Source organism: Penicillium crustosum (assembly GCF_028827405.1).
Source record: "Penicillium crustosum strain IBT 35664 chromosome Unknown utg000005l_segment0_segment0, whole genome shotgun sequence".
Taxonomy (NCBI): domain Eukaryota; kingdom Fungi; phylum Ascomycota; class Eurotiomycetes; order Eurotiales; family Aspergillaceae; genus Penicillium; species Penicillium crustosum.
In genome coordinates, this window is record NW_026623126.1 from 416,026 (window position 1) to 439,780 (window position 23,755).

A 23,755-nucleotide genomic window follows, 5' to 3' on the forward strand; every position below is an offset into this window, starting at 1 on the left:
TTTTTGATTCAGCGCGTATGAACAGGTCGGGTGGAAACTCCCCGAAGAGGGTCTTTACTCTATTCATATGCAGCATATATTCAGTTGTTGTTGTGTGCCCGATGGGAATACTCATAGGCGGGATGTCATGTTCAGGTGATATGAAAGAAGACGGATTTGTACTGATAAGCTGGGAGATATCTGCCGGGTTGGGCCTTGATGGGGACGAAATCAACATGGTAGAGGGATGAGAAAAGTCCGCTCTTTCGTGCTCAGATAACGATGGGAATGTAAAACCACCACTTCTTGTTTCACCAGTCTGAGGTGTTTGAGGGAGTCTCGGCTGACTCCATAGAAAGCTCTCAATTGCATCAAGACGGCGGAAGAATTCTGAGGAGGAAGTCTCTCCTCGATGCCTATCGGGGTTGAGAAGTGTTGCCAAGACTTTGGATAAAACGGGTCTCTCACCTCGAAGAATCACCTTCATTATAAACACAATCAATACCTGAATCCTCACAGAGGCTGCAGGAGGGTATCGCGCCATTGCAGCGGCGTTTCCTGCTTGTCCGTCAGCATAGGGAAACTCGGGTCGTGGAGTCACGGGACCCTACCGCCTCCGGCAATAGTTGCATGCTAAAGAAGCACGCTTACGGCCGCTTTCCATGTGGTAAGACTATACGGACTTCAAGGATCAACGCTACCGAGATGAACCGTTGGTGTTGACCGCTGTTGATACAAGGCGGGAAACTCCGCCGGGGATCCGCTTGTCCCGCCTTAGTCATCAGCACGCCCGCGGGCTTGCCCGCGGGGTTAGTGCTTACGATGTACTTTGTAGATAAGAGATATTAATATAACCAGCTCATCAGCCCCTCCTAGATTGCTTTTCGATTTCTTCTCTTTGATTCATTTGGAGAAGGTCTCGCTCTGAACTGCGCATCTCATCTCCATTGACACTTCACCCTACAAGAAAGCAGCCCCTTTACCGACCAGGCGACTTAAAAACACATACCAAAGCTACATACCACTCTTGTTCGATTTTGTTTTTCTTTTCCTAAACGGTATATACTGCACAGTTAGGTAGACACCTAACCAAAATATATATCATCAAGCTCACTCTTCAAACTCCATTATGATTGAAGCCGTAGACATGGCCGCATCCGGCAATGAAATTGAGTCGGGCCGATCATTTTTCGGGAAACTGTCGGCTCCACCCAAGTTCCCCGGAGCGCTTTCAGAGTTTTTTTTGGGCTTGGCCGGGGTTACCCGATTCTTCTTAGTCTTTGAAACATATTGAAACATTTTGGAGCTTATCAGATTTTTCAATCTAGAGTCTAAAGTCTTGACCTGACTCGTGTGGAAAGTCACCATGTTTGACGGAAAGAATGCCGCGGACGGCAAGGTCGATGGACCCGTCGAAAATGACTTGGAGAAAAAATTGGACGCGAAGCAATTGGAGCCCTTTGGAAATGAAGAGACTGCGGAGATCAAGTATCGGACTATGAAATGGTGGTAAGTTATTATTGTTTGCACAAAGATTGTAAATTCTATCATGGGCATGGCTAATCATCTTTCAACAGGCACTGTGGAATGCGTGAGTAGCTAAATTTGAGATATCGTGCATATCGAAAGCTTCGACTTCTAACTTCAATTCCAGTTATGATTGCTGAGAATGTCTCTGTTGGAATTCTGTCTTTGCCATCCGCAGTGGCTACCCTAGGAATGGTCCCGTACGTATTTCTTTTGACGGCTTCGAAACCCCATGACTAAAACTGTTGACCAGAGCTGCTATCATGATTCTGTTTGTCTCTGCCCTTTCATGGTATACCGGCTATGTTATTGGCCAATTCAAACTTCGTCATCCCGAAGTTCACAGCATGGGAGATGCCGGCGAGATCTTGATGGGTCCTTTTGGCCGTGAGTTGCTAGGACTTGGCCAGCTTCTGCTATTGATCTTCCTGATGGCAAGTAACATTCTGATGTTCAACATCCTGATGAATGTATTGACCGATCATGGTACTTGCACGTTGGTGTTTGGTGTTGTTGGACTGATCATCTGCTTCTTGGGCGCTTTGCCTCGTACTATGGACAAAGTCTACTGGATGTCCGTCATCTGTGAGTACAGTCCTCATCTAGTGCAGCCATGACACCGTTCAATTCAGAGAAGAACTCGGCTGACCGGTACCTAGCATTCTTGAGTGTCTTTGTTGCGACAGTGTTGACCATGATCACTGTGGGAGTCGAGAGCAAGGGACATATCAAGAACGAGGCTACCACGGATGTCAGCTTCCGTGACGGCTTTTTGGCGGTGACAAACATCATTTTCGCTTACCGTACGTGAAACACCAAATGATGCTAGTCATCAGCAGCTAATAAAGCAAACCGAGCTAATCCAAGGACCATCTTCTAGTCGCTCACGTTGCGTACTTTGGCTTCATGTCTGAGACAGAAGACCCACGCACATTTAATAAGTCACTTGCCATGCTTCAAATCGTCGACACCGTCCTGTACCTTGTTAGTGCACTGCTCATCTATCATTACGTGGGACCGGAAACAGCCACCAGCCCCGGTGTCCAATCGCCTGCCATTCTCTCTCTGAGCCCGTTGATGAGCAAGATTGCCTGGGGCCTTTCAATTCCGACAGTGAGTATATCTTTTAAATTCGCTTGTTTTCTGTATGCACCTTACTGATTCAATACAGACCATCCTTTCCGGAGTTGTCTTGGGTCATGTCGCGTGCAAATACATTTACGTGCGTATGTTCCGTGGATCCGACAAGATGCACCGCCGAAGCTTCCTGTCGATTGGATCCTGGGTCGGTATCTGTCTCGCAGTCTGGGTTATTGCCTGGATCGTGGCGGAATCCATCCCGGTATTCAATGATCTACTCAGTCTGATTGTAAGTCTTTTATCGAATCCCATTTGACTCAGAACGTCAGCTGATACGGAAATTACAGAGTGCGGTCTTTGGAAGTTGGTTCAGCTGTAAGATTGACCCCCTCTTCCCATTATCGAATTTCTCAAGACCTAAACAAGTACTGACTTTGATTAGTCGGACTCCCTGCGATCTTCTGGTTCTATATGAACAAGGGCCGTTACTTCCAGAACTGGAAGAAGGCTGTTTTGACGATTACCAATATTTTGGTCTTGGCTATTGCCTTTGCTATTGTAAGTTTCCTCCTGCTTGGTTTTGTTTATAGTGGTTAATCTTTTCCAGTGCGGGTTGGGATTATGGGTGTCGGGTGTCGCAATTCACGAAGACTCCGTTTCCAAAAGTTGGACCTGTGCCAACACTGCGTGATTGGCAGTAATGACCCTCGGAAGGAAGACCCTTCTCTTCTAAAAAAAAAGTACATAGATTCACTGTTAGATTTAGATCTGTTAGACTACATACTCAAGCTTCTCTTATAGACCATAGCTTTTTAGCATAATATCATGATGCATTTCGGGCTTTCTCTTTTGGGTCAATTTAAGCTCATAAGCTTCCCTCGGAACCACGGTTTCGCCAAAATCTTTGTTTACCTATCTACGTTGTTGAAATGGCTTGTCAAATTTCAATGCCAAGATACACTAGTCTTCAACCAAAATAGTCCCGGGTTAGCAATCTTCCTCGCTCAGAATTGCTTCCCTTTCCATAAGCCAACGGGAAACTAATGTGTTTGGCTAAGTTTGCCTGCCAAAAGGATTGGGAACAGCAGGTTTCCAGCGCCAACCCATCTCTTGTCGCCAACCCGAGGAATTGCCCCCGCTAAAACGCCGATCATCTGAGATGTCCGACGATCGCATGGATCCACACTACACTTGGCCCCTGGTTTTGTTGACTGATTTGTGTGCATCAAGCCAAGCGAAGCTTAGTGGGCTGGTGAAGTCAACACTCGAGGACAATCTCGAGTCCAATTCCGACCAATATTTTGGGACATCTGCCCAAGCCGAAAATGCCACTCCCAAAGTCAATGTCAATGTCCGTGTATGGTCACCACCTCGTCGCCTTCTAGAGTCTATTGCCCAAGGAGGTCCACGTCGCGACAGTCAAAGCAATCTCTATGCCCTTGCTATCTTAGCATACCGGTCGGGTCGGCCAAGAATCATCGTGGCGGATGAAACGACCAATCGTCAGCTGTCAGGAAGATTTCTCACAGATCGTGATCTATACTCAATAAGGGAAGGAGGGCGCATCTCGGTGATTCTCTTATCCACACAGAAGAATCCTGACTCGGGTGAATGTTCTGTTTTCGCAAGACGTGCTGTGTGCTCCCCACAAGAAACCATGTTCAATCTCGATGACATAGACTATATGTATAGTGATAATGATCCTCAAGCAAGGCCGTTCAAATCTGTTCACAAATCATGGGGGCCCTTGTGGACGCACGGCCAAGGATGGAGAGGAATCATTTTACATGATCCGGATGAAGAACCGTTCAAGTCCGGGACGGCAGATATTCTAGGAAGAGAGTACTATGCCAAAGCCGTAACGACTGCTCTCGGTCGCTATCTACCCACCGAGCTGGCCATCCAAGTATCCAATACGAACAGCCTCCCGATCAAGATGCCGGTATGGAATCGTCGTCCTAGCAGGACACATCTAGTCATCTTCCTCATGTATCCTACATCGACCCAGGATTTGGAAAACACGTACCAAAAGCTAGTGGAGGTGGTTCCAACAAGATTTCTCTACACCCGCGATAGGGTTTCAACAACAAAGTCAGACAAGGGACTCGTTCTGGAGACCGAGGAGTGGTACACCGAAGCCCACATGACACTGGAACTTGTTCCGTGGGATAGGCACCGCATGAAGACCCGTCGAGACCTCGTCAACTTCTGGAATGAATATCGTACGTGGGATGCTCAATTGGGGGAAAACAGAAATGGAATCATGCCTTTGCTCTATCTCCGCAGACCACTATCTGCTCTAGACGAGGCGCAGTTTGGCGTTCTTACATGCAAGCCCCTTAAGACAAATCCATTATTCACGCTGAAAATGACGTTCGTCGATATTTGCATTGACATGGAAAAGTTTGGCTGTGTGCGTCATTTCATTACCTCTGACGTTCACGCTCGCGACGAAGGTAACAAAGAGATACTCTGCCAGCCAGATGAACCATTCTTTGTCGATCCACCTCTCTGGCTACCTATCATCACGGAAAGTTGGGTTCGAACCGTGGTCTTCCTCACGAACCAGTTAAGCAACGACGCAAAACAGACATTGGAACAGCTTATCATGCCACCCATTGACGTGGATTCGGACGGGTCCGATTACGATTCCCGAGATGGACAAATATTCCCTGAGTATTCGACCGTACCTTGGCGTGAGGGCGCAGCTATGATCGATGGAAATGTTAAAGATATCTGGGAGCTCGTTCGGGCGCTTTACGTGTATCCTAAAACGCCTAGACGAGGCACAATATCCTTCGTTTGTGTCGATCGGCAGTTTGAGCTAGATCAATCGGTCATTCTAGTTCAAGCAGATGAGTGGGACTCTGACCTGGAGCATGATTTACTCCAAGGCCTGCCCTTCCCGCGCTTGAGAGGGTTCAAATATACTCGCGCCTCTGCTGAGTTGGCATATTTTGAGAAGGAACACGGTCTCAATATCCATGCAGTGAATTACCATTGGTCAAAATATCGAAGACCGGGATGGCCGGCACCTGGAATATTACCTGATGATCCTGTAGAAGATATAGACTATGTTGACAGCAGTGCTTACCCCTGATTTTACCCGTGGAATATATGGAGGATGACCTGCTCTACTGACCTGTTTACCTACATAGTTATATAGGAGTATCTATGTTGACACGTTGGTGGGGTTGCATTTCCCGCTTCACAGCGCAAGAGACTATAGTAAAAACGAATGCACGGTATCCAAAATTCTGGAAATACCTCTCATTCAATGTATAAAGCGAGCGAAATTATAAAGGCGCACCTATCAGCGTAACAAGATAGAGAGGTAGAAGAATGGAAAGGTGAGAGTGTTGAGATCTCTTTATCCTGCAGTTGCATTCCTTGATAGTTATATTACTACATATACCAAGGTACAAGTTTATACTCCGTTGCTCCAATTATAGCTAGTTTGATTCTTGTCGTCATTTTGGCACCCCCCGGGCCGCTCCATCGTATCGACGAATGACATCATCCGGGGCTTCAAGGTTAACTCAACTGGATTTGGAATGTCAATACCCTAGAAGACAGACACAAAGAATGTGTGCCTCGAGCAAGGCATTTTTCAGTGTATTCGTATGTGAAAATATAAGTGTCTAATCAACGGTGCTCACAGCTCTATATTTCTGTATCGGCCTTCCTTCCAATTTATATGGAACCTCGGTTATATAACATAAATTATAAAACAACAAGGAATCATCCATCCTCCAGTATGCCGGTCCCCATGCGCTGACAGTAGTACCCCAGATTTTACTTCAATTGATTGCTCTCTTCGACTATTCGAAATTCCGTCTCCACCGTAATGTGACCATTCTGAGCACTATCCCTCCTGGTTCCACTCATCTCGACCTGTACGCCATGCGTAGTCAACAAGGTCTCGTCCCAGTCAAGTGGCCCTCGTCTGCCAGTATGTATTCTTTTACTGGCTGTGTCCCGGTTGCGTAAAGCTCCAGAATACTTCCTCGAACTAGTGCCAAACATGCAGGCCATAATTGAGCGGAGCAGTGGGTATAGTGTTGGAAGGCAGGCGCATAAGATGCTGATGGAAGGCTCAATGCTGGACCAGAGGAGGAATTTACCTATGACCCAGGTGTAATCGTAGGAGGTTTTGAGGAAAGTGATGTAATAAATCCGGATCAAGCTTGCAATGCAGACACTGGGATATATGAGCTTGAGTCCCATACATTTGGTCTAGGGGTAACACACATTCCTCCAACCAAAAAGATGCCGGATAATAAAATTTTCTGTGCCCTTCTCATTTGTAGGTTCCATAAAATAGGGATTGGAACCACTAGGATGAACACATCCGTGGCCATATTCACCGCAGCTTGGGTGATAAAGAATGGGTAGATCTTGAACACACATTTTCCTCCACTGGGCTCTGCAAACTGTGTCCAGTAGTACGAAACTGGTCTACAGTAAGATAGAAAGGTGATGTAGCCAGAGAAAAAATATCCCACTGCTAGGAACATGCAGAACCAGATTGGATATGTCATGCCGAAGATACGGCGGTAGAAGAGAAGAATGGATATTTTAACGAGTGGAGTGGTAAGCACGTAGAATAGGATGAAGATGAACAGAATACGCATCATTTCAACGACTTCATCAGGAGGGATACTCCACACATGCTTCCCAAGACCATTGTATCCACTCGCTATCAACAAGTTAGAATTGAGGTCCCTTTACGCCATTTAGGGGTATGTACATACCTTGCACAACCAAAGCGAGACATGCTGTTACAGGCAGCTGTATATATTTGTTAGAAATATAAGTCATTGTCGGAAGATTGCTTCCTTTCTTTTTCTTTTTCTTCTTAATTCGGTGACAACATACCAAGGCCGCCACGATCACCCAATCATCTGCACCTATTTTCACAGTTTGCATTCGAAATCTCGTATAGAATCGCAGCCCAACGGCTATCACCGCAAGCGAATAGGTCGCAATCGCAGGAGCATAGTTCAGTGAGCCATGATAGGCGTTTAAATTCGTCCCAGCTGGAGGCTCCCTAATGGGCTGAGTGACATAGAGAATGAGAAAGAGGCTCACGATGCAAATAAGCCGAGTGTTGGATGAGCTACTTTTCAGCCATTAAATATAATCCCAAATAACCCATGTTAAATTTCAGCGATTTCAAATGCAAGTCTTAAAATGTAAGACCAAAAAAAAAAAAAACGGTCCCAAGACACAATATCAATCCGACCCCCACTTCGACAGATCCTTTGAATGATATCAACCTACGACGTGGACTTTAATCTTCACTAAGAAGGTTTCGGATATAAATCCTACGCTGATCACCTTTAAAATTACTATATCAAGGCTAAAGCTATGGAGACAGTGCCTGAGTTCGGAGAAACTCGTTTGGCCCTCGGTCTTCCGTCTTCTAGGGTGGGTAGTGAGATAAGAAACAAACAAGGGGAAAAAACAAAATCTCCACTGATGAGCAATAATGCCCACCATGCCATCCAACTAGACTGTGGCAACATCCTTAATATCCATGGATATCCACATATCCTCTCCGCAAATTGCGGGTATAGCATGTATATCTGTCACCTAATATCCATAATCCTCTGGATGTAAAATATGTCAAATATGCCTAGCCTCTCAGCGTTCTTGAGTATATATTTTCTACACGGATACGAAAGATCCATAACTGGCGAAAAATAGTCGACTGCAGTGACAGCAATTTAAAGGTGGGAGATATTAGGAACATTCATACCTTTGCGGCTGTGAGATAGATAATCACCTGCTAGCAAGAAGCAATAGAAATTGAACTGAAACGAGTAACATGATGTCTTCTTTGGCTATTGGATAAATATTGACAAGGGGCTTTTTGTGAAATTGAGAGACTTAGTAGGCGAGATGGGCATAGACACTTATCTATTTAACCTCGAGGTATTGCTGGCGAACTGTCCTGTGGGCTCGCGTACCCAGGTTAAGGGGGAATAGGTACGGAGTAGGTGTGGCATGGCCCTAAGGTGCTCCGTACCAGGGTTTAATTTAGTTTTGACTGCGATGGATTGGAAATTAGTTCACCGGGAAGTGTCTTAAACTATAAATTTAATGCCAACTATTACCAGGAAAATCCCCGGAGAAGGCCTAGCTTTTTTTCAACCCCTAAAGTCCGGAAGATCTTCGGAAACAATACATAAATTGTATCTCCCCTTTAGGATACAGGATTACGGTAAATCCATTAATAGTTAGTGTTAGGTACAAGATCGATGGCGCTCCTTCGCCCCCCGTAGGATTTACGAACGTATCTTTAACTTTTGCCAAGCGAAAGATTGCCATGAAAGTATGAGATCGTATATGTTTAATTGGCTCGGGGGTTATAGGTTTAATTGATGCCATAAAGGGAGCCTCAACGGCTATATAATGTTGTGGAAGATCAACAGTCGTAGTGTGTACCTCGGCTGATTTCCTCTTTTGGCTATGGATCTACTCAATCGAGCACGACATAGAGTGAGTTAGCATTATGGAGCCTTCTGACCGCCCCTGAAACTAAAGGATTGTGGACATGCACATCGTGCCCTCATACAGTAAACGGGCCTCAAACCCAAGAGCTCCACTACCATAGCCACGGAGCCCTCCCACTACAAAATGGTATCTTGGTAAATGCCTCAATTAAGAGATTTATAAGAGTCGAAGCCCATATGGTACGAATGGAATACACAAGATTTTACCATTTCAACCTCAACACAACCTTTCCCTTAATAACGTATTTGGTGAGCAAGTGGTCCATATAAGCCAGTGGCCCACCACCACTAATATATTAAAGATAAATGCATATTATATCTCAACCCTAGAGCCATTAAATTAATTCAACTAAATTTATAGGTTCTCTTCCGGACTTCGGACTGCGGACAACCATGTAGTGCGAAGGCCGAAATCTAGGTTATTGACCCAATCGCATCACCCTTGACTTTGGGGCGGCCAAATGTGGTATAACACTGCCACTTTGGCCAAAGTACCTAGTTATATGCCAGAATACTGGGCGCTGCAGCATAAATTACAGTTAAGCGGGAGTCGGCAAGTGGGGTCTTTGGGATCTTTAAAATGTCGTATGATCTAGCCTATAATGTGCAAATGTCAGTTCAGCATCAATTGCAACATCTGGACAAGTCTCAGTATGGATAGACGTAGGGTGCTCGAATCGGCCTTGTCCTACTTATTCTCCTATATCTGAACTCTTACTTATCTAGATCTTGCCCATGTACAAGATACAAATATATCCTGTCTACCGCGTGGCTTATTGACTGACAAAGATGTGTTGTTACCTTATCATACCAGAAACTCCACGTCATTGAAGATGCAATACATTGACGGAAAAATAAGCTAGATAAGTATAGGCTCTACATTGGATCTTTAATGGGAGATTGAGCTTAGATGTGAATGAAATTGTCGTCTCAGAATGTATATAAGGCGTTGAAAAGTGCAAGCAAACTCACTACAAATAATAACGGAAGTTCGGGTTCTCCCAGTCAGTCTCATCCTGATCGAGTGCAATACCGAGCGCAACAACCTCCTCAATTTCACTCTCCTCGCGAGATTCAGGGTCTAATTTTACATTCTGCTGGCGGTCGCGTTGCTGATTTTGAAACTGGAATAGCTGGCGCAAACCAAGAATAGCGACGAAGGCAATAGCCAGTGAAATCATAATCCCGATCCAGGCACTCTGCTCATCGTTAGTTTTTATTCATCAGACACATGGCCAAGTAAGAGCACTCACCCCGTAGTTAGGCATTTCATTGGAGAAGAAGAGGAAGGGACCAGTGATATTACCAGCACAATTGCCAATAAACATCACTGCGGTCACCGTCGTCCTCTTGGTGTATCCGGCCACGTTAGAGGCAATGATACTCAGGATAATAGGAACTCCAGCGGAATATGCAGGGAAAAGCCACATCCCAGCCAATCGAGCTACTTTCTTGGTAGGGTCAATCTGAGAGACCATAAGAGACCCGGCTAGACTGATGAGCGATAAAACAGCAGCGGTAAGGCATCGGGATTTGCGGAATTTTGTAACTATGATCGTGGCCAGAACCACCCAGATGAGGGTAAACACTGACGTGGGTAATCCAACGAGAAGAGTGTTGAAAGTCGAGTATCCAAACCCAGAAATAACAATGCTTCCAAACTGTAGAAGGGGGTGAATAATCAGTAAAGATTTACGAAGTGCGCTCTAGGTATTCTTACGCTTGTGAGACCTCCATTAGGGATACTGGATGTCATGGAGTACACGAAAATAAGCCAGGTTTTCGGGTCGATAAGTGCTTCAACACATTGGCGTTTTGACCATTTGTGTGAGACTGTGGTGTGTGACTCCCGCTGAGCACGTTGGTGGATGAACTCCCCTTCCTCTTTAGAAAGGAACCGGGCGTTGCGAGGGCCATCTGGTAGGTAAAAATAGAACACAATTCCATATGCAAAGGTGACGATGCCGAATATGATAAATATCCACTATACATTATTAGCTTAAACCCAGATTATATTTGGGGATGCAGGGCAAAGTACCCTCCACGGTTCAACTGAATTGCTGATATGGCCGATACCATACGTCAACAGTCCACCAAAAATGGACGAAACACTGTTCCCAGCAAACCAAATTCCATGTCTAGAGGCATGCTCAGACCGTTTATACCAGAGATCAGTGAGCAAGGATAGACCAGGGCTAATTGTGCTTTCAAAAATTCCAAGCAGGACACGAAGGGATATGAGACCGGCAAAGTTGGACGTGGCGCCATGACACGCTAGGACTATAGCCCATATAATGCTATAGGGTTCATTGTGAGCTTCAAATATGAGGTAAAGGAGAGAGAGGCTGGACAACGTACAAGGAAACGGAGAGGAACTTCGCGATTGGAAGTTTGACGAAGCATAAGGATACCGGGTAAGACGCCATCAAGAAACCAAAGTAGAATGCGCTAGAGGCCCATGAATACTCGTCACCAACGAGTTGCTATTTTCTCGCCGTCAGCAGTTAACCGTTGACATGATCAGAAATACGTACTAATGATTTCTGAATCCCGAATATTGCAGTATATCCTAGCGCAGTCTTGTCGAGAAATTGAAGCATGTAGGCAATGAACATGACAGGAAGGATGCTAAATAAAACAAGTTCCATGTCAGTCAAACTCTGCACGACTAATACATAGTAATGGACAAAATCTCATACTGCCAGTCGATTTTGCGCATCAATGCTTTCTCGTTCTGATAATCAAAAAGCTCTGCCGCGTGGGCTTTAAGCACATCCTTGTCCTCTCCCATATCCGGATCTGGCTTATGGTCTTCCATGATGCTTTCCAATTGAAACAAAATTATACGAAAGAAGTAGAGTAGTTATGCAAATGTAATGTACTGCCTAGGGTATCAAGGAACATACATATATATTCAGCAGAGCCTAGACAATCACCATGGGCTCTTATTTAGTAGTACATACTTGGTATTCGAGTGATGTCTATTAAAGTCTATATGATGTACCCTATCCTTGTGTCTAGATAAGGCGTCAGAAGGCGCGATTGCCCCAGCCGGTGACGATGATATCTGCTGGGATTCTGGTTGGTCGTCGGGAAATTACTCTGCATACACGGAGTACTCCGTAATGGAGCCTCGCTTAGAGAGAAAGTGGGGCCAACTATCCCATCTGGGGTTACCCCGGGAAGAAGACCAACCCTGTAGTTCACATATCAAGCTTAGATGATTACCCTGGAGGTCCACTGGTAGATACTATATGCATGTGAAGGTCGAACTATGCCAATTGCATCCCTTTTCCCTATCGCATATCTTTACCACAGCTCAATCATCAACAATCGCTGCTGCCTTCCTCTCTAAAATTTGGTGAAGAAGTCAAGTTGGTTTGGCACACTTAATCATTCGTATTCTGTTTCCCGGGGCTAGCGATTAGGACGAAGACGAACACCGGTGAGGTATTACCACTTGGCGAAGGCGAAATACAATCAACCGTATCCACACTGCTCGTGATATTGTCGCATGAAGCTGCAGTTCTCTCGGGCACCTAAGAAAGCTGAATTAATGGCGTCTCGAGAATCAAGTGCGAAAAGGAGGAAAATTGCTTCAAACCCCGCTGCGTAGCAAATATCTGTCAATGGCAAAGACTTGGGTATATATGATCGTGAATCAAATAGCCTCTTTAATACTCGTATTGTGTATGTACTAAGGCGCCCGGAGTATGCCAAACGTTACCATGCACGACCAAGATCTAGACTAGACTAGACCCACTTTATCTTTCCAGGCCGGAAGCAATTTGCGTAAACCCTAACAGCTGTATACCTTGATATCAAGTTAGCTTGATTGAGGTTATTGGCAAAGTAGCAGAGGCATCAGAAGGACAGAACATCCTGATGCCTCTCTTATCGACACCTCTGTCTTCCAGTCATAACAGTACGAGTTATCAGGACTAGACACAGCCCTGGAGGCAAGAAAAAACCATGACTTTCCGAAAGGGGAAATATTAGTCTGTGTCTCACTTACCCCTCGTTATCGGCAGTTGATTACTAGATTCAGATTTACCGACGAGCTAGCTAATCACGCCATGCACGTGTTTTATGCTATGGTCCGATATAAACTCCGATATACCGACATTGGACCCTCATCCGGAATATAAAAGGCTATACTTCGGTAGTTATAGGTATGTATTAGTATTTCGTTATCCACTTTATTATTACCCTTACCACAATGTCGTGGGAATCAATTGCGGCCACAAAGCGCCAGACACTCAAGGATTCAATCCCAGCAGAATGGGTGATTCCTGCTGCCATCTTTCCTCCTGAAGATCAGTTAGATGTGACCACTTTCCCTCGGGAATCTGGATTTTTCACTGAGCGCGAATTGGAGATCACCTCAATTTCTGCCCTGACGATCCTATCTCATCTATCTTCGGGGTCATGGACGTCAGAGGAGGTGACCAAGGCATTCTGTAAGGCTGCGGCGGTAGCACAACAATTGGTATTTTTCCTCCCAATAAGATATAAACAATGCCTAATGCTGGACTAGACAAACTGTTTGTCAGAAATCTTCTTTGACAAAGCCATCGCGCAGGCTAAGGAACTCGATGTTTACTTCCAACAAACCGGAAAGACAAAGGGTCCCTTCCATGGCCTGCCTATCTCTCTCAAAGATAACTTCAACTATATTGGCTATGATTCAACTATCGGGTTCACCTCCCTGGTTAATAAACCAGCCACCTACAATAGCACGATTGTTGATCTCCTCCTTGAAACCGGCGCGGTGCTCTACTGCAAGACCAATGTGCCAACCGCCATGATGATATCAGAGTCTGTGAACAATCTTTTCGGTCGTACGGTCAACCCACAAAATCGCAATCTCACCACCGGGGGTTCATCTGGTGGAGAATCTGCCTTGATTGCGTTCGGTGGTAGTCGACTTGGTGTCGGCAGTGATATCGGTACGTATCAACGCGGAAACTTTATCACGAAGGACAATGCTAATTGTTCTACTAGGTGGCTCCCTCCGTATGCCAGCCGCTTGCACTGGCACCTTCACCATTCGCGCCTCCGCCGGGCGCTTTCCCAACTTCCGTTCACGCGCCTGTCTGGAAGGCCAAGAATCCATAATTGGCGTCAGCGGTCCGATAGCCAAGACCCTGGAAGAAATCGTTTTCTGGTCCAGCACCATTCTCGGCCTACAACCCTGGATCCGGGACCCGAAATGCCTCCCCATCCCCTGGCGATCTGTGGAACTGAAGAAGACTCTTAAAATTGGTGTCCTCTGGAACGATGGATTCGTTTCCCCAACCCCTCCTGTCGCTCGTGCACTCAAGGAGACCGTCGAGAAGTTAAAGGCAGCTGGTCACGAGATTGTCACCTGGCCTTCGACCGAGCACATGGAAATGCTCATCGTACTCGGGCGTTTGTTCCTCGCAGATGGAGGGAAGTCTGTACGGGATCTACTCGAGCCAACAGGGGAACCGTTCCGTCCGGAAATGAAGCCGTACGAGGACGCAAAGGAAATAAGCGTGTACGATCTATGGCAGACTCATGTTAAGCGTAACGCTCTCTGCAAATCTTATCTGGATCGATGGAATGAGGCTGGCATTGATGCACTTCTAGGTAAGTCCGCCTACTTCAGCGAGGTAACATGCTTTATTAACCGGTTCCTGTAGGCCCTACGACGCCATACAGCAGTGTCGAGAATGGCAAATTCGGTTACGCTGGGTATACATGTGTTTTCAACCTGCTTGATTATCCGGCCGTTTCATTCCCCTGTGGTGTCACGACCAATAAGGCTATTGATACACCGTATACCGACCATCAGGCACTGAGTGATATGGACGGGAAGATTCAAAAAGATTGTCAGTGGCCCATACTTGAAGAACTTGACGTGCTCGAACTAACAGAACTAGACTCTGCCGACTCCGTGCATGGCATGCCGGTTAGTCTGCAACTGGTTGGTCGCAGACTCGAAGAAGAGAAGTTGTTAGCGATGACAGATGTCATTCTCAAGACTGTCGCCCTATGAACCGGGCGAAACAGTACAACAAACTCAGACATTGGGGCCTCAGTATCTACAGACGGTGATCCTTGGTGATATATCAAAATAATAAATTGTGCCATACCGCCCAAGTGCCCATTGCATCAAGATGAGGTCGGATCGGCCCACTCCGAGGGATGGCTCGATGTCTCCGCCCGATGCCAGCGAAATCCCCGAATCCCCCGCTTTGGCGGAAGTGTACCGCCTCGCATCCGCTCATCCCCACCATCTGCACGTACTTCCAAATTAAGAATCCTATTGAGCTCTACGCTTTAAACCCGCTGCTTTATGTGATCGACAAAGTCCCTTCCTTTTCTATAATGCATCGTCATAACCCGAATACCCCACATTGTTTCCACTTCTTGTTGCACTCATTCCCTTCGCGTTGTGTGAACAGTCTTGTCCTCCAAGCCTGATAACGAATTTATTACATCAATCTCCACATAGGTAAACACCCATTCATCTTGGAACTCGACGTTACAAAATCAAAATGTCCGCCGATACCTCAGCAGGGGCGAGTGAGGACCAGCGAGCCTCGCTAACTTCCCGAGTCATCCCCATGATGACCTTGTCGGAGGGTTCAAGCGCGCTCACTCGCCCCCTCGCCCCAGTAACCTCAACATCTGCCCGCGAGCGAGCGGAGGCACGGTTCCAAGTTCAGGGGAAAGCTATAGTCACCGGCGGAGCAGGAGCACTAGGCCTGATCTCTGCACAGGCTCTCCTAGAGCACGGTCTTTCCTCACTATGTATCATGGATCTCCCTAGAACCTTGGAGACATCATCAGAAGAAATCCAATCGCTAGCATCAAAGTTCCCCTCTGCCAATATAAAAAAAGTCCCATTGGATGTGACATCAATGGAATCAATTGAAGCCGCATTCGAGCAGGCAAACAAAACAATGGAAGGCATCGACATCCTCTGCTGCTTCGCTGGGATTCCCGGCTGTCAACCATCCCTTTCAGTAACACCCGACCAATTCAACAAAGTGATGGACGTCAACCTGAACGGATCTTTCTTCTGCGCGCAAGCAGCAGCAAAACGCATGGAGTCCTCAGGTAAAGGCGGGTGCATCCTGTTCACTGCGTCGATGTCGGCCCATTATACCAATTTCCCGCAGCCGCAGGCTGCTTACAATGCGAGCAAGGCTGGGGTTGCGCATCTGACGCGAAATCTCGCTGCTGAATGGGCTGTTCATGGGATCAGGGTTAATAGTATTAGTCCCGGGTATATGGATACAATTCTTAATGCTGGGGATAGTTTGGCGGATGTTAGGAAGATTTGGGATTCTCGTTGTCCAATGGGTCGGATGGGGGATCCTGAAGAGATTACTGGGGCTGTTATTCTTCTGTGTAGCCAGCGTGCAGGACGGTACATTACCGGTGCCGATATTGTTATTGATGGGGGAACTTTGACTCTGTGATAATGTAGTTTGAGTGTAAATGATAGTCATGAAAGTTACATATTGTGCTACTAAAGAGGTATCTACTTGCTTCTACTTCTCGAAACAGTTTTAGAAAGGTAGTCTTTTTCTTTAAGACTTGTTCATTGTACCTTTTAAATACACACAACATCTTTGGTATATCTTCAAAGATCTTTCTCTTTACCGACAAATGTAACCTCCATCAATGCGCAGATCCGCACCAGTAGTGTAAGTACTAGCATCGCTAGCAAAGTACACATATGCGGCCTTCAACTCCTTAGGATCACTTTGGCGACCCATAGGAATCAACTTATTCCAACCATCCTGAATGTCTGCAGGCACAAAGTCTCCCAACCCAGTATTAACGTATCCAGGTGAGATACTGTTAACACGAGCAAAGTCCCTCCACTCATTAGCCAATGAGCGAGCCATGTGAATACACCCAGCCTTAGCAACGTTGTATGAAGTCTGTTCCTGGGGGTAATTGACGATGTGGCCGGACATCGAAGCAGTAATCACAAAGCTTCCCTTGCCGTGTTCCTTGAAATGAGGGCCAACAGCCTTGGCACAGTAAAAGACGGAGTTGAGATCTGCCTGGATAATGTTCTCCCAGTCTTCGACGGAGCCATCGAGAACACCCGCATCGGCGGTGCGGCCAGCGTTCGCGATGAAAGAGTCAATCTTGCCAAACTCGGCGATAACGTTTGCGACCAGCTCTTCCACTTCAGTCCACTTCGATGTGTCGCATTTGTAGGCCTTGGCTTTGACACCGTACTCCTCCTGCAGGGCCTTGGCGTTTGCTTCGGCTCCCTCGCCTCGCGAGAAGTATGTGATTGCAACGTCGGCACCCATTTCGGCACAGCCGCGGGCTGCTTCGAGGCCGATTCCTCGAGCACCGGAGGCGCCGGTGACAACTACAACCTTGCCTTTCAGACTGAAAAGGTCTTTGAGGGAGTTGGCCTTGGGAATTTCGATCATTGTGGCGAGAAAGGGAGAGATGTGCGTTGAAGATGTGTATAGAGGGGAAGATGATTTGAGAGTTGTTCGTTTGGATAATTGAGGGGTTGTAGAAGGATCTATGCAGACTTTATATACCTTTTGACCGTTGACCGGGGGCCCGGATTCAACTTTCCCACCGTGCAACTTATCAGTCCCATCTTTGCGATGTTGTTGTCCTTCTCCACCCGGCGGAACACTCGGCGGCACAATCCCGCCAACATTTCTGTGGACACGGTGGAGTAAAAGATCTCTCAAATTATTTGTTGGTTTCAGTAGATAGAAAATAAATTTAGAAAATAGCAAACGCATTAGGCGGGCTAGCCACACCGCCGATAACCTAGACCAAGTCTTAATTAGCACAATGCCAACATTGAACGCAACCAATAATCATGAGAAACCCACCTTCAAAGGCATACTGGACAAGAAAAAGCTATAACGTCCAATAGTCTTGCAGTGCTCCGATAACTTCTCCAAATCAAACATCTCCCCAATAGGAGTACCCCAACCTGCCAGCACCCACTCATGCAAATTGAAATTCGGATCCGCATGGGCACCTCTAATAGGCGCACGCTCAAAGCTCGGTGCATCACCAGCGACAGCAGAAAACTGATGTTCCCATAACCATCGCACCATATCTTCTGTCGCTTCAACACCGCTAAAATCCGGCGATGATCGGAGTGCCAGCTCCTTTCGCTGTTGGTTGTCCAGCTTGTTGTATGCGGCCGTGAAGCCGCTGCGGATGAATAGAATATCACCCTTTTGGAAATCGAGGTTGTGATCTTTGACTACTCGCTTCAGGTTTTCGAGGGTGATGGCCTCTGATGCGAGGGCGGAGATGGAGATTGAATTTGTGGTGGCCCATTCTGCGTAGTCGAGAAGAACACCACGACCTGTTATTCCACCATGTTCACATATGGCTACATGAGGGGTTGGGAGTTAGTGCGGGGTTGGCCGTATATCGTAGAGCTGGTTCATACAGTGAATTCCAATTATATCAGAGCTCTCTATCTCTTCTGTGGTATGTCCGTTATAGAACTGCCGGGACTTCTGGTTTGCTAGATGCAACCACCGGTAAGCAATAATCCCCAAATCCATAGATGCTCAATAACATACCGTAGTGTCTAAACCCATCCCATTGGGTAGACCCTTGGCTATTGAATGTCAGGATATCGTCATAAATACAATTCGGATTCCGCAGAACAAGCTCCTGCTTAAATGGATCCCGATTGAAGCTAGGATGCGAAGGCATGCTCAATGCCCAGTCAAGTGAGATTCGCACACCAGTTTGGATTTCCTTTGCGGCTGCGACAACCCGCTCGGGGGTGAGCAGGTTCAATGTCCCAAGTTGGTCATCTTTTCCAAATCGACCCCAGGCATTTCCTCGTGGGCCTGTTGGGTCTAGTGGGAGGGAATCGAACGAGATGACTGTATCGTTACTTGATTTCGTCATGATACGGAGTTGAAATTAAGATTAAGATGAGGCGTGTAGATGTGGCTATGTAGGTACCTAGGTATCTTTATGTATTTATTTTCCGGGGTATCCGACCCCCTCATCTATGACCCCGGATTCATATCCGCAGCTATTTACCCTCGGCGTTTCTCAAATGTGTGTACATTGAACACATTTTGGCTTTTTAGATTAATTAGGCTTTTCTCCAATAGATGTACACATTTTATATTTAAAGTATTAAAGAGGGTTCATCAGGACTTGTGAGGTGGAAATCAATAATGTCAATGCAAGTACCCGCGTCGCGCAATAATCCAATCCAAATCCCGAAGAAATCCCCTTCACTCATCACCATCCCTCGTCTATCGCCCTACACTACTTTATTGTCATTATTATAATGCAAATAATGCCCACAGAGGACGAGTGACCACTGAGCATGGCTCCACCTCAGCAAAATCTACCATGGCCAAACATAGGTACTAGACCGACCTACTTAATGTAGTTCATATAGATCTTAAATTTGGAACTTGCATAGCATCAACATATGTACCGAATAATTTCTGACACTCGAGACCTTCTCCTTTCATAAAGGCTATGAAGCTCTAGAAGGTGAAGTACGCAATAGTAGCAGCATAGGTAGCCAAATTGTCGGCAACCGTCGCCAGCGCAGTACCATCCTTCACAATCATATAACTTGTTCCAACAGTGTTTAGCCCATATACCACCAGTCCACTTGTACTACCCTCAATGCTGAAGATCATACTTTGACAGTTCTCCGGAAGGGGGAATGTGGAGCAAGTGGTACTGTAATGGTTGAAGAAGCTGTATAGCCCAGCCCCGTAGATGTTCACATCCTTGGTATTGAGGATCCGGAGACCAAGAGAGTTGCAGTTTCCACCGAGACAGCTACTATAGTCGGGGTCATTGAGAGTCGAGTTGGTAGTGTATGGGCCATTGGCTGCGCTGGGATTTGGCTGATAGTATCTGCGTGCAATTGGTTAGGACAAGAGACGCAGGAACAGTAAATTTGTGAATGGATCACTTACGGTGTTTCTGTCTGCATGAAACCTCCCACAATCGAACTTGCGCCTGAGAACTGATACTGGTACAGCGAGTGATGCTCGGATCCCGTTCCGTATCTTGCGCCATTGTTAGTTTGAGAAAGCACGGTAGGGGTTCTCTGTTACTTACAGCCAGACATTCTTTCCTTCTATCAAGAGACCACGGCCGGTATACACCGAGATCTGGGTATTAGTTGGGCTTTCCAGGTCGTGATCGGCAGTCCAAAGCCAAACATTCTCCAAGTAAACACCACTGGCGACCTTAGTAATGTGCATGGACATGTAAGCAACCTGACAGGCGGCAGAGACAGCTGCGGTCGTTGGGCACTGAGCAACCTGCTGCTGAGATCCTTGGAAGCCCCCAATTCGGGTGTGAACATCCCACATCCCGGAACCTGATGTTGCCGCCAAGTTCCACTCAATGAGTACAGCACCCGGTGTGGAGCCCGAGGTGCTCACTATCATGTCGGACCATTCAACGAACCCGGATTCTCCAGATCTGCCAATTTGAATGACGGGGATGGGATTGGTAATGCTCGACCATACACTGCCAGTAGCCATGATGACAGAATATGCCTCGCCGACAATCCGAGAGCCTGGCGGGACGTAAATAGTGCGGGTAACTTTGTACGTTCCTTGATCGAAGAACACGATTTTACCTGCAGACGCGGCAGATGTCAATGCGGATTGAATGGCTGCCGTGTCGTCGTTTGAACCATCTCCCTTGGCGCCTGCGCTCCGAATGCTGACAAACGAAGATACCGGCGATTGCGCATACTGAGGCTTGGACTTGGTAAAATACCTGTTCGATCCGCTAGCAAGCAAAGCGCTCGGGCGGGTCGGCGCAGTGAAAGATCCCTGGAAGTTGGTCGGTCCGTTTGGAGTATATTTGTGGCCTTGTCCCCAAGCGCCAATGGTCGTAGAACCCGACGAGCCAGCAAGGACAGTACCACTGACGCCTTTGACTGCAACCGGGACATTGTTTAGGATTATGTTCTCCAGAATGAGACTGCCAGTCGATAGCGTCGAGGTCTGCCAGGCGGTATCGACAAAGGTAGGGCAATTCTGAATGGTGCTGTCAAGGATATTGACCGAGCCAACGAGCTGGGCACCGGCACCACCGTTGCTGATTGAAATAGCAGTTGTGCAATTAGACAACGACAGGCCTTGGTAAGTCCAACCCCAGTTCCAGATCTGAGAAATTGCGGTCACTGCATTCGAAATGGCCAAGTTCCGCATTGTGAATTGCTGGTTGCCAATATTGGCACCATAAAGACCACCAGTTATTACCACATCGGTCATCCAGCCACCAGAACCTTGTACTGCGTTAGTGCAGGCCGAAAATAAATCCAAGTACCAACATACCATTTTCAATGAAGATACCCTGGTGCTGCGTTCCAGAAGCAGAACTCATAGCAATGACAACATTCTCGATGCTGGAGGCTTGGCCAGTCGGCCAATGAATACCAGTCGCAGCAGTACCGGCAGGGATTGAAGTTAGGTCCAATTTCAAATTGCGAATCTGTCTGAAGAAAACATTCGTCGACGTCCAGCCCTGGTTTCCATCGCTCTGGTATTGGTCACCGTCAATCATCCCTAGTCCGACAAAACCTGCGGTTGCTTTTATGACGGGCATTGCATTCGGGTTGCCAATCAGCTGGGTGAAATAGTAATCAATGATCGATGTTGAGATTATGTACGTTCCAGATGGGAAGTAGACTATCGCGGGAGTCGTGGTGGAAGATTGTCTGCTTGCTGGGCCAAAACGACCACCGGCGCTTATGGCCGCATTAATGGCGGCCGTGTCGTCGGTCACACCATCACCTATAGTTACTTTAGTACTTCTTGGGGGGTAGTAGGGATCCATGAATGCTCACCTTTAGCTCCATAGTCCTTCACATTTCGGAAGACTTGGTAACTAGAGGGGTTCGGGTTGAAGGCTGCGACTCCTTGGTGAGCGATGTCTGCTAGCCAATACCCAGTGTCTGCTGCTGCTGCCACCGCTGCTGCAACGGCAGAATCGGCGTTCACGGCAGCCTTGGTTCCAAAGCTTACAGCAGCCGAGGCGATTTTCGTTGGAGCTAGACCGAAGGACGTGTACTGCTCAAAGGGAAGCATAGCAGAACTGACTATATCATCCACAGCGGGTATTTCTAGTAGCTGTGCATTGGCACAAGCTACCAAAGAAAAATACTTGATCACAGAAGAATAATACATCTTGACCCTGAATCAATGAGGGGGTAAGTCAGCAAGACGGGTGCTTGCGAGTCACTGGATAGAAAAGCATGGAAAACGTGAGCCGGGGAAGCATGGTTTTATGTATAGCCACCTGGGCGATTCCGACAATAGACTCGATCGGATAATGCAGGCATGCGCATGACACGAAAGGGATGGAGTCAGTGACCCTGTAACTGCAGCCGAAAGAAAAGCAAATTAAGGAATCCCACCCCGAAATACCACTCGAGATGGGGAAATAGATAGCGAGTGACTCTAGACCAGGGGTATCCATTGGCTATTTATTTTCCGGGGAAGTCCATTTTTCTGTCACGCCGTAGTCTCCGTCTCATGATATGAAGATGGCCAGGTGGAAATGAGAATATGAATAAATGGCGCTGATCTTTCCCCACACGAGGTGTAGTTTCCTGCCTCTACCTGCATGTCAGCCAATAGTCAATCAATCGATGTCTAGCACATCACATTGTACAAAAAACCAAGCTAACTCGCTAGTTTGTCGTGGGTGCTTCCCGATAGGAGTGGAATGTGACTAGTTGAGAATTCCATTGCAGCCACTTTTTCGGAGTATGTGATATGTGACTTAAGGGTGTATGTGTGACTGGTTGGTAAGAGAACCCGATCAGGGATTTATACTCATACCTAGGTACGTACGGAGTACCTATGTACTCCGTACGGAGTAAGTAAGTAACCTTGAAATTCAAAGTGTCCTAACTCTGATTAACTTAAATGGAAATAAGGTCAGCAGACCCACGGAACGCCACGCCCTAAGTGCCCTAAGTGCGGGGAGATGAAACTGTGAAGACTCAGGTACTTCTATCTTATACATCACACTTACCTTTGTTTACCTTGACTCGAACGTTGTAATCCTCAAGTGGTAGGCAGATTGGGTTCGGTATGATTTTCCAGTCACTCGCAAGATGCAAGATGTGCAGCCCACTCGGTGGTTTCTGGTAATTTCTGTTATATCATGCACATACATCATGTGTAGTCCTTTTGGTTATATATCGCTCAACAATTATATATTTGCCCTTCAAAGGGAAGGCTTGGCAGTTCGGCACCTCAGTAGGCACTTAATCACACCGATCAAAACAGTTAAGCGTATAGATGCAGACTTTGCTTCACACAAGAGTATTACTTGTATTCTTTTCGGGCTCTAGTGTCCTTTGTGGTGTTGCTGAAGCGGATTTTTCTTCCGGTTCTCAACGCTTCTCGACGTCGTCGACATCATGAAGTGAGCAAGGGCTTTTACTTGAGGATAGAAACATTTCCCTTTCTCTTTTGCTTCATTTGTTTGAAGGCAAGCGAATTTCATCCCAAAAAATTGTGATAATCATATCACATCCCCCTTTGTCCAATGCGGGTAAAACAATAGCTTGTAAAGTCCCGAGCATAGACCTTTGGCTGCCAAGACATCTCACGTGACTGAATCTTTTCCGCCTTGGATGCTTCCTGCAA

The 23,755-nt window shown here is 46.7% G+C and overlaps 9 protein-coding genes across 9 annotated transcripts; 4 read left to right on the forward strand and 5 right to left on the reverse strand.

Annotated features, from left to right (window-relative positions):
• Window positions 1–1,345: 1,345 nt before the first annotated feature.
• On the forward strand, window positions 1,346–3,277 carry N7487_010842 (uncharacterized protein; the record flags this gene model as incomplete). The annotated part of the gene is made up of 10 exons (XM_056878572.1): window positions 1,346–1,488; window positions 1,557–1,570; window positions 1,634–1,706; window positions 1,760–2,091; window positions 2,166–2,309; window positions 2,387–2,619; window positions 2,678–2,875; window positions 2,934–2,961; window positions 3,029–3,144; window positions 3,194–3,277. 10 exons carry the CDS (start codon window positions 1,346–1,348, stop codon window positions 3,275–3,277), a joined length of 1,365 nt encoding a protein of 454 aa, XP_056723891.1.
• Window positions 3,278–3,745: 468 nt separating this feature from the next.
• On the forward strand, window positions 3,746–5,686 carry N7487_010843 (uncharacterized protein; the record flags this gene model as incomplete). The annotated part of the gene is made up of 1 exon (XM_056878573.1): window positions 3,746–5,686. One exon carries the CDS (start codon window positions 3,746–3,748, stop codon window positions 5,684–5,686), a length of 1,941 nt encoding a protein of 646 aa, XP_056723892.1.
• A 695-nt stretch (window positions 5,687–6,381) lies between these two features.
• Window positions 6,382–7,515, reverse strand: N7487_010844 (uncharacterized protein; the record flags this gene model as incomplete). Its single annotated transcript, XM_056878574.1, has 4 exons — window positions 6,382–6,787; window positions 6,838–7,285; window positions 7,341–7,377; window positions 7,465–7,515. The coding sequence occupies 4 exons, from the start codon at window positions 7,513–7,515 to the stop codon at window positions 6,382–6,384; spliced, it is 942 nt and encodes a 313-aa protein (XP_056723893.1).
• Window positions 7,516–10,075: 2,560 nt separating this feature from the next.
• Window positions 10,076–11,922, reverse strand: N7487_010845 (uncharacterized protein; the record flags this gene model as incomplete). Its single annotated transcript, XM_056878575.1, has 7 exons — window positions 10,076–10,303; window positions 10,358–10,765; window positions 10,825–11,088; window positions 11,143–11,401; window positions 11,463–11,587; window positions 11,639–11,732; window positions 11,804–11,922. The coding sequence occupies 7 exons, from the start codon at window positions 11,920–11,922 to the stop codon at window positions 10,076–10,078; spliced, it is 1,497 nt and encodes a 498-aa protein (XP_056723894.1).
• Window positions 11,923–13,323: 1,401 nt separating this feature from the next.
• Window positions 13,324–15,126, forward strand: N7487_010846 (amidase; the record flags this gene model as incomplete). The annotated part of the gene is made up of 5 exons (XM_056878576.1): window positions 13,324–13,593; window positions 13,642–14,053; window positions 14,109–14,717; window positions 14,771–14,959; window positions 15,011–15,126. The coding sequence occupies 5 exons, from the start codon at window positions 13,324–13,326 to the stop codon at window positions 15,124–15,126; spliced, it is 1,596 nt and encodes a 531-aa protein (XP_056723895.1).
• A 502-nt stretch (window positions 15,127–15,628) lies between these two features.
• On the forward strand, window positions 15,629–16,558 carry N7487_010847 (uncharacterized protein; the record flags this gene model as incomplete). Its single annotated transcript, XM_056878577.1, has 1 exon — window positions 15,629–16,558. The coding sequence occupies one exon, from the start codon at window positions 15,629–15,631 to the stop codon at window positions 16,556–16,558; it is 930 nt and encodes a 309-aa protein (XP_056723896.1).
• A 180-nt stretch (window positions 16,559–16,738) lies between these two features.
• N7487_010848 (SDR family oxidoreductase) lies at window positions 16,739–17,536 on the reverse strand (the record flags this gene model as incomplete). Its single annotated transcript, XM_056878578.1, has 1 exon — window positions 16,739–17,536. One exon carries the CDS (start codon window positions 17,534–17,536, stop codon window positions 16,739–16,741), a length of 798 nt encoding a protein of 265 aa, XP_056723897.1.
• Window positions 17,537–17,846: 310 nt separating this feature from the next.
• On the reverse strand, window positions 17,847–19,007 carry N7487_010849 (uncharacterized protein; the record flags this gene model as incomplete). Its single annotated transcript, XM_056878579.1, has 3 exons — window positions 17,847–17,894; window positions 17,960–18,447; window positions 18,671–19,007. 3 exons carry the CDS (start codon window positions 19,005–19,007, stop codon window positions 17,847–17,849), a joined length of 873 nt encoding a protein of 290 aa, XP_056723898.1.
• Window positions 19,008–19,592: 585 nt separating this feature from the next.
• Window positions 19,593–22,282, reverse strand: N7487_010850 (glycoside hydrolase family 55 protein; the record flags this gene model as incomplete). The annotated part of the gene is made up of 5 exons (XM_056878580.1): window positions 19,593–19,988; window positions 20,051–20,143; window positions 20,196–21,381; window positions 21,431–21,889; window positions 21,943–22,282. The coding sequence occupies 5 exons, from the start codon at window positions 22,280–22,282 to the stop codon at window positions 19,607–19,609; spliced, it is 2,460 nt and encodes an 819-aa protein (XP_056723899.1). The 3' UTR covers window positions 19,593–19,606.
• Window positions 22,283–23,755: the final 1,473 nt, after the last annotated feature.